Source organism: Phlebotomus papatasi, chromosome 1, assembly GCF_024763615.1.
Source record: "Phlebotomus papatasi isolate M1 chromosome 1, Ppap_2.1, whole genome shotgun sequence".
NCBI classification, from domain to species: domain Eukaryota; kingdom Metazoa; phylum Arthropoda; class Insecta; order Diptera; family Psychodidae; genus Phlebotomus; species Phlebotomus papatasi.
The window spans coordinates 82781996-82791719 of record NC_077222.1 but is presented as its reverse complement, the minus strand read 5'-3'; the positions used below and the strand labels follow the sequence as shown (position 1 = coordinate 82791719).

Sequence of the window (9724 nt, the reverse complement as noted above, 5' to 3'; positions counted from 1 at the left end):
GAGTCTACTGTAAAGCATTCAGGGAAATTTGATAAAATATAAAGCTCAAATAGACGGGGACAAAAAGTCTTTCAATTTTAATGAAGTCATTATATAAGTCCTTTTTAGTGCTTGGCATTTGTTTTTGTATAAGTCTCGGCTATACACGTGAGCTATATACTTAATAAAATATAAATTTTCTTCAATAAATAAATGTAATAAAAAATGCCATATGTAAACTGTAAATAATGGTTGCGATTGTGAATGGAAAATTGATTTAAAAGCATTGAAGATTTTCAGGACAATTATGAATAACCAAATAATTCAAACGTTAATTTCTGGTTCTTTGTAGATACAAAAATAGCACCATTTAATTATTTATTCCCTTTCACCGGCGTGAAATACTTTTCCACCCCTTTTTCGTTTTAATTAATATTGAAAATATTTTGGTGTGGGAAATTTGTTTTATGCAATTTTATTTGATTGAATAAATGGGAAATTGGAAAAGCAATTGTTAAATACCAGAACTTGAACTTGATGCTATGTCCTTTTTAGTTTCGATCTTTAAACATGTATTATTTTTTTTTCTTGCACAGGTTACAGGTATAGGATTATAAGTACCACATGGTGTAAAGTTTAGTGTAATGAACCTCACTTAAATTTAAAGAAATTAATAATAAAATCAATCACGAAGGGACATAAGTTCTTAAGTAATGATCAAAAATCAATACAAATTGAAAAATTTAAGATAAAATACATTCTAAGATCCTATTAACATTTTGCTAATAATTTACTATTCACAGGTTAGTAAATTTTAAAGACGAGCATGTATAATGTATACTACTTTTAACTGTCCGATATAATACCCCGTTTGCTAAGTGACTTTACTATCCGGCTATTAAAATGTTGTTTGGAGAATAGTAAATTTCCTAAATATTCTCGACCCGTGTGGTTGGGGTACCCATCGGGCGCGTCCCAGGTGGCGGATAGGGAATGGCTGTAGTTGGTTTTAGAACTGGCTATAGTTTGTTTGGAAATAGCTATAGGCACGTATCGGCATCTTTGCGTCTACGAGAAGTCCTTAGTGAATACTAAACCGCGGACCACCCCAAAACCCGTGTCTCCTGGGTAAGGAGGCCTGTGCATCAGGTTTGCACCCTGTTGTCACAGTAACCTGTCAGCAAAAAAACACAACAAAGAGCCTCGGATGTCGGACGGATTGCACCGGAAACGACCTACGCGAGACAATGGACAAGCTGTTGCTTCAACCGCTGGTCCCGGGGTCGGAGGGCACCAGAGTAACGGAAGAGGCTCTGGAGTGACATCAGGTTTGACAAGCCTACCACGACGACAACGGCACTTCAGAATGGCTACATGGAATATCTTTTCACTCACAGGGAAGCACCAGGAGCTTAAGAGCGAAGCAAAAAATTCCAATTAGATATAATTGGTGTTTCGTCTACTAAGCAAAGAGGTAGTGGAACTGTGGATCTTGAGGAAGGGTGGCAACTTTTCCTGTCCGGAGTGGCACCGGAAATGTCTGCACAGGCGGGTGTGGGGATACTCACAAGCCCTCGGCTGTCAGACAGGGTTTGTGATGTCTGGACACACAGTGGGAGAGTGATGGGTATCAAGATCAAACTTGAGAGATCTTCCCTGGCGGTGTTGCAGGTGTACGCACCGAACGCATCGTCAGAGTACCCAGCTTTCCTAGATGAAGTGGAGGAAGTCCTGAATAAGGCATCTTCTGAAGCGGATTCAGTTGTGTTGTTTGGGGATTTCAATGCCCATGTTGGTGTTGACTCTGAGACATGGAGGGGTGTGATTGGGAAGAACGGGGATAAGAGTGAGAACCCGAACGGTAAAATGTTGCTGGATTTCTGCGCAATCAAAGGTTATTCGATCATGAATACCTTTTTCCAGCACAAGGAGATTCATAAATACACCTGGGAAGACACAAAACGAGGACTTAAGTCAATAATTGACTTTGTCCTGGTTCCCGGTGTTGATAGAAGAATTGTCCAAGACGTTCGAGTTTTTAACAGTGCTGAACTGTCAACTGATCACCACCTGCTCTTTGCAAAAATTAACCTCAACGAAGATCCTCCCGCTCTACCTAAGGGTAAGAGCAAAGTGCTTAAATGCATTAGGTGGGAGAGTCTCAAGAAGAAAGACGTTGAGGAAAAATTTGTGAAGGGCATACAGGAAAGGTTTGAACAAATTCCACAGTCTCCTTCTGACATAGAGGCTGAATGGGCCTGCTTCCAAACAGCCATTTTGGCCTCGGCTACAGAAGCTTGTGGCGTTAAGCGCATTAATGTGACGAACAACGTGAAACGGTCATCTTGGTGGGGAACACCGGGAGTAAAAGAAGCCGTTGGAGAGAAAAAGAAGGCTTACAAGTTGTACATACAACGTAAGGATTCTGATTCTCGTGATCGTTATGTTGAGGCGCGAAAGGCTGCAAAGCTCGCAGTTAAAGCCGCTAGAGAGGAGGCGTGGAAAAAGTTCGGTGAAAAGCTGGAGCTTGACTATAGGTCGGCAAACAAAACTTTCTGGCAAACAGTCCGAAGACTCCGAGGGAAGAAGAGCAATTCCATCCAAGGAGTAACATCCAAGGAAGGGAATCTTCTGACCAAAGAGGAAGAGGTTTTAAATCGCTGGAAAGAGTACTTCTCAGAATTGCTCAATCCTCAGCAAGGCACTGATGATGACGTACTATTACGGGCGTTTTCAGTTGGTGAAATTTGAAATGAAATAATTGGGTGAAGTTGGCTGCGCTTCTACTCTAAACTCCGGAATTGGCGATTCGATGTTTTGTCTATGAGTGTGTGTGTGTTGTCTCTTATCGTGTTGAGGGGGATATATCTATTCCCTCCTGATGGGAGTGATCAGTGAAGAATTGGTGGGCAAAGAGACAGGAGCTTAGCTCCTTTTAACAAGTATAATTTTTAAGAGTGTGGTTTCTCCCCAGTACCCCCAAAGTATCCCTAAAGTGGTGAGAAGTGGTGTGTGGAGGAGCGGAGGAGCCGGATCTGCAAGTCCCATCGGAATCGGTGCTTGATTTTCCACGGAGGAAAATCATTTCTTCATCGGAGATTGCGACACCAGAACCCTTCACTTCTTCAACGGACAAAGTCCACCGTAGCCCATTGAGTTCCCTGAGATTTTCCGGGGTATCTTGCCTTGTTCTGGGAAGATTAGTCACGTCTTGGAGATCTGCTGGAGTAGCCTGTTGCCAGTATTGTGGAGAGGAGGTCACCCTACGGCAGTCCTTCTTATCTCTGAGCCCCAGAGACATGCGCCATCACACCGACGGAATAGCCATAACCTCCAAGCCGACCGATCCAGCGGATTCACCCATTTAAATAACTATCCGGAAACCATAAGTACCCTCATTTATGTTATATGTCTCGGCAGTGATTTTATTTAAATTAAAATAGTATTTATATGGGCCTTTAAAAGAGTCTTCTGGATTAATTTGTTCTGAGGGATGTGGGAATCTTTGGAAAGAATCTGAGAGAGGTTACAAGAAGTGGGGAAATTTGAGAAATCTTCTTTAACTTTTGAGAAATATTGGTGAGAATCTGGAACAGGTAATAGAAAGAGCCGGGTTATGAGGAATGGAAGTTTTGGGTGGATATAGAAGGTGAAGAGACATTCTTAAAAATAAGCAAATAATTCCGCAATTTAGTTGAACATCAGCAGTTTTCCGGTAAATCTTTAACATTTGGCGCCCAACATTAGCTCGTTTATCCCATATTTAATATCGAGTCTCAAGTCTTAACTGAGTTTTGGATTGGTTTTAGTTTTAATATCATTTTCGGCCCATTTTTAGTAGTTTTTTAAATAATTTTAGATTTATTTAATAAAGCTTTCACCTAGTTTCGGGAAACTGGGAAGCCTTCTTCGCTGTCCAGGCAATAAAAAGTGATAGAGATTGAAAAAGGAAAAATCTCTATAATTAATTGGGATAAATCTAATATTTTAATATTTGTTTGCTTTTGTGCTGTTTGTGGTGTAGGAGTGTGCTGAAGTAAGGAAGTTTCTGGTCTGAAATAATTAAATTTGGTTCTCATTTGGGAAAAATCGGACTTATATAAAATTACGAGCGTAAAATTATCTTCAGTAGATTATCAGTCTATAAGTTCCAAAAGACCACAGATTGTGGAAGTACAAAGCAGTAACAGTTGGTCAAATCGGATTAACGGTTGGACCATCTACTCTTTGTACCAGGGATTATCTCGTCTATACAATTTTAATTCTCTATGCCTCATTTTTATACGAATATATAATAGCATTTTAATTACAATTAATTTTCGGATCATTTTTTGCGTTTCAATAATTATCGGTCTTTGTTAATTTAAGTCTTTCCTTATCCAATATAGCAGTATTTTGCAATTTTTTTTCACATTTTTTTTTCTCGTCGAACTTTGAACATTTTTAACAACCATGGTGATCACAAGAGACGATCCACGTGATCGTGGACCCCAATCCCCTGCAGAGTCTTTGGCATCCGGAAGTTCTTCTGGAAGAGGTCGTGGGAATTTGACAATCCCTGTTAGTTCGAGTCTCCCATCTACGTCCATGGAGGCTCGAATGTCTCAGATGGAAAATTCCATAAGAAGTCTTAGCGATATGATGGCTTCTATGATGACGAGATTTGATAGGATGCAAAATCCCAGTCCAGATTTAAACAATCTTCGGGATGGGGGGAATAATCAACTTAATCCAACGTCAGAAAACCCTTTGCCTAACCCTTTGAATAATTCCGGTCGTCCGAATGATTCGTCCCAAACTCAGGAAGTGGATCTCACATCCGGTGGGTTTAGTGTTGGCGGAAGGCAAGCATATAAGCCTATCCCAGTTAAGGATTGGGGTATTATCTTTTCTGGGGACTCCAAGGGGTTGAAAGTTAAGAATTTCCTTCGGGATATGGAGAAGATGGCTCTCACCCAGAGAGTACCAATCGATTCTACCCTTTCCGCTATACATTTGTGTCTAGCCGGTGATGCTTTGACCTGGTACCGGTCATGTGAGCTTTTCCCCACCTGGACAGAATTTTCTAGGGCATTATCTGCCACTTTTGGGCGACTAGACGGAGACCTTTCGGTGAGACGTAGGCTGGAAGATCGCAGACAGAGAGATGGTGAACGGGTGGGGGTATTTTTGGCAGAAGTTTATTCTCTTTTCCGGGAATTAGAAGTCCCCATGGATCCTCGCTCGCAAATCCAATTAATCAGGCGTAATCTAGCACCTCCAATCCGCGATGCTATCCTATTGATGAACTTTAATTCCTTACAGGAGTTGGAGAAGGCCGTGATTACTGTGGAAAGCAATTCTTTACTCGCCGCCCCTGAATTTCGATCTCGCAGTGCTAGGGTCAATGAAATCGACGAGGTTTCAGCCGTTTCAACTTCCTCGAGACCCGGCAATTCCCAGCAAAACTGGAGGAAGAATTATTCTTCGCAGAACAAGAGGGAAAATCGCAATAACTCCTCAAATTCGTCATCGGGCTATCCCCTCTGTGTGAATTGCTTCTTAGGCCATCACTTGGTGAAAAATTGCACACAACCTCAGAGAGCCCCCTTCCTATGTTTTGGGTGTGGGAGGGAGAACACAATCCGCGAAAATTGTCCTAATTGTCGCGATGCGGGGGGAGATGGTTCGAGGTCGTAAGGAGGACGCGAACCTCGAAAAAAAGTTGTTCATCGGTCCTCCGGAAGGGAAGCAGTGGGGGGATTGAGAGGAATGCGAGTTTAGAACCCATAGAATTCTTTATCGACGATGAAGTAAGCGATTCGTTTTTGTTTAATAATTTTTCGGAATCAATTTCTTTAAATAATTCATTATCTTCTTTAAATTCTATTGATCAATTGTTTTATGATAATGTTTCCCCTCAGGAAGCATTATATTCCGATTCACTCGAATTTGACGATTTTTTGGATGAGTTTGATCCACCGTTAATTGATTTTGATGAGCCACACAAGACCTCGGATGAGCCTCTTATAGATTTTTCGTCTGAAAATCTGCAGCTTCAGCTTCCCACGTTACCCGTTAGTGTGTGCGAGGTGAATGACACTTCCATGGGAAAGGAATATGTGGGTGATCCTAGGCCATATGCCACAGTAGAAATTTTTGGGAAGAGAATGCTGGGGTTGTTGGACAGCGGGGCAACTCACACATGTATTGGCCCTATGGCAGAGGATTTGTTTAGGGATACACCTCTTATGAAGAGAAAGAGCTCATCTCGAGTCTTTATTAGAACGGCCGATGGACTTATCCATGAATCTACCGAGGTGTTCGATATACCCTTTACTTGCAATAATGAAACGCACCTTTTGTCCGTATTAATTGTCCCGAATTTATCTTCACCTCTTATTTTGGGAGTAGACTTTTTTAAGATGTGGCGGCTCAGGATTGTACAAGCTTCACCTCCAGGTTTATGCGAGGTCACAACGGAAGGTTTAACCCACGGTCTGACCCTTGAACAGAAATTAGAAGTTGATGCGGCAATTTTAGCCCTTCCGGCTACAACACCTGAGAGCTTTGGATGTACTCCATTAGTGACGCATCACATAGATACAGGCGATCATCCCGCGGTGCATGAGCGATGTTATCCGATTCCCACACATCTTATGAGTGCCGTGGATAAAGAGATTGACCGGTTGGTTCAATTGGGAGTTCTTCGCGAATGTGAACCTACTCCTTGGTTAAATCCCATAACGGTGAGCGTTAAAAAGACTGGCGCTATTCGGTTATGCTTAGATGCGAGAAAGCTTAATTCGGTAACCACTCGTGATACCTTCCCGTTACCGCACATTGAATGCATATTGTCTCAATTGTCGGGTACAACTTACTTATCATCGATAGATCTCTCCGAGGCATTCTTTCAGATTCCTCTGGATGAAGAAAGCCAACCTAAGACTGCATTTGCATTGCCTGGTAGGAAACTTTATTGTTTCAAGAGAACCCCGTTCGGCCTTGTAAATTCACCGATGTCCATGGCAAGACTTATGTCGCAAGTTTTGGGTCATGATCTTGAAAACCAAGTTTTCCATTATCTCGATGATATTCTAATTGTCACACCTGACTTTGAATCCCACATCAAGATGTTAAAGGAGGTAGCGAGTCGCCTGAGGAAGGCTAATCTAACAATTAATGTCGCTAAATCTAAGTTCTGCGTAGAAAGTCTTACCTACTTGGGATTTACTTTATCTTCTTCCGGTATTGCGACGAACAATGAAAAAGTGAGCGCTATTTTAGAGATGCCCGTCCCAACGACCGTCAAGTCCGTCCGTCAGGTCGTGGGTATGTTCTCTTGGTATAGAAAGTTTATCCCTAATTTTGCAACTGTTGTCGCTCCCATGACTGATCTTTTAAAGGGAAACCCTACAACTATCCAGTGGAATGCTGAAGCGGACCAGGCTTTCCAAACCCTTAAATCCCTGTTAGTCTCTGCCCCTATTTTAGCCACACCGGATTATTCAAAACCTTTTCGGGTAAAAACCGATGCTAGCGACTTTGGCTGTGGGGGGGTGATTGTTCAGGAGGTTGGGGAGGAGGAAAGGGTTATCGCCTATATGTCCCGGAAATTTACATCTGCAGAGAAGAATTATACCACCACTGAAAAAGAGCTCTTAGGGGTTTTATACAGTATAGAGAAGTTCAAGCAGTTCCTAATAGGTGCTAAATTTTTCCTGGAAACGGATCACTCAGCCTTAATTTGGCTGTTAAAGCTAAAGGATGCGAAGGGTAGGCTGGCACGGTGGATTCTCCGGTTACAAGGCTTCGATTTCGAAGTAACCCACCGACCAGGCCGCGAGAATGTCGTACCGGACGCGTTATCACGATGCTTAAACGTCGATGCCCTCACGCATTTTCCTGATCCACAATACAATTCCTTGTATTCTTTGATAGCTGCTGATTCCCAAAAACACCCTCAATATCGTACTGAGGATGGCAAGCTTTATAAAAATTGCCGGGAAAAGAACTCTCTAGGAGTGGTTGAACACCATTGGAAGTTGGTTGTGGGGAAGCAAGATCAGGAAAATTATCTCAAAAAATTTCACGATGATCCCTCGGCTGGACATTTGGGATTTATGAAGACCTATACTCGTCTTCGGGAATTTTATTATTGGCCGAAGATGAGAAGTGATGTACGGCGTTGGATTAGAAATTGTGAGGTGTGTAAAGCATCCAAGTCGCCTAACACCGCGTTGGCTCCTCCCATGGGAAAATTTGTAGAGGCTAAGCGCCCTTGGCAGACAATTTGTCTGGATTACGTTGGTCCCTTGGTTCGGTCTCGGCAGGGGTTCACCGATCTTCTTGTAGTCCTGGACAGGTTTTCAAAGTTCGTCCTGCTATTTCCCTTGAGAAACGCAAAAACGCCACTCCTTGTCCAAACGTTATGTAAGTTTGTGTTTTGTGTCTACGGAGTTCCGGGAGTGATTGTCTCGGACAATGGCGTCCAATTTCAGTCCAATATGTTCAAACAGATGCTCGATCAATACGGAGTAAAGCATTTTAAAACACCTTTTTACCACCCCCAAGCAAATCCTACTGAGAGAATGAATAGGACTATCATCACCTCTATTCGTTCCTTTATTAAGAAAGAACATAGGGAATGGGCGGACCATCTTCCCGAAATTCAAGGGGCAGTGAACTCCTCGGTTCAGGAGTCCACTAAGTTTTCTCCGTATTTCTTAAATTTCGGTCAGCATATGATAACTCACGCGGAACAGTATGATATCCTTAAACAGCGCCCTCCTGAAGATTTTAAAACTCGGTTAAAGGAATTGGAAAAAGCCCGTAAATTAGTCCCGGAAAGATTGAAACAGGCTCATGATTTAGCTGCAAAACATTACAATCTTCGGAAAAGGCCTCAGACTTTATCGGTCGGTCAAATAGTCTGGAGGCGCAACTTTGGCCAATCGGATGCGGCTAAAGGCGTTCAACATAAATTTTTGCCTTGGATCAAAGCCAAAGTTACGGCGCGTCATGGAGACACTTATCACCTGGAAGATGTTCTTACAGGCAGCACCGGTCGTTATCATAAAAAGGACATAAAGCCAGATTAGTATCTTTCTCTTGACTTTTTTCGGTATGTTGGGAGTGAGGGTATTATATTGAGTGGGTGGCAAGTCATTCCGTTTTTTCAATGTAAACATTCGCCCTGGATTACTTCCTTCAGAAGTTCGGATTATGTCATTCAGGGTTTTTCTAATTTCATCGGAAAATATCTTACCTTGGACTTTCTCTTTTGGGAATGTGGGCTTAGGCCATTCAAGGTGTTTAAAAATTTTATCGGAATATCAACTTCAGACTCGGACAGCTTCCTCCGGAAGCAATGGCTTATGCTATTCGAGTAGTCGGATAGAGATATCTTCTGATATTCTCTTCGGTATTCACCCTTTTAGGTTGTGCGCACGGCCTCTAAGGTGTGATCGGTTTATTATCGGAAGATCGGGTCGGAACCGGATCAATTAGTCGGATAGTCCGTGCTCACCTTGAAGCCTTATAAATTCCGCTAGGGAAGTGCTTCGGGGACGGGTGCTGCGGCTTGGACATTGCTCATAATGAGTATTTCCGGAACAGAAATCGGTCTTAATTTTTTTTCGGAGAATTTCTTCCCTATCTTTGTTTCTCTTATCCTTTTCCTTTATCCTAACATAAGTACTCATCTTGCACAGGAAGTCTCGGATTAAGTCTCAAAATCGGCGTTTTAATCTATCAAAGTTACATT

The 9724-nt window shown here is 42.3% G+C and overlaps 1 protein-coding gene across 1 annotated transcript; it reads left to right on the top strand.

The window, feature by feature from the left end:
• Nucleotides 1-1515: 1515 nt before the first annotated feature.
• Nucleotides 1516-2730, top strand: LOC129807098 (uncharacterized). The gene has a single exon (XM_055856175.1). The coding sequence runs from the start codon at nucleotides 1516-1518 to the stop codon at nucleotides 2728-2730; it is 1215 nt and encodes a 404-aa protein (XP_055712150.1).
• Nucleotides 2731-9724: the final 6994 nt, after the last annotated feature.

What these genes read in the sequence shown, in the direction of transcription:
- LOC129807098 (XM_055856175.1), top strand. Translation starts at nt 1,516, where the DNA reads ATGTCTGCACAGGCGGGTGTGGGGATACTCACAAGCCCTCGGCTGTCA.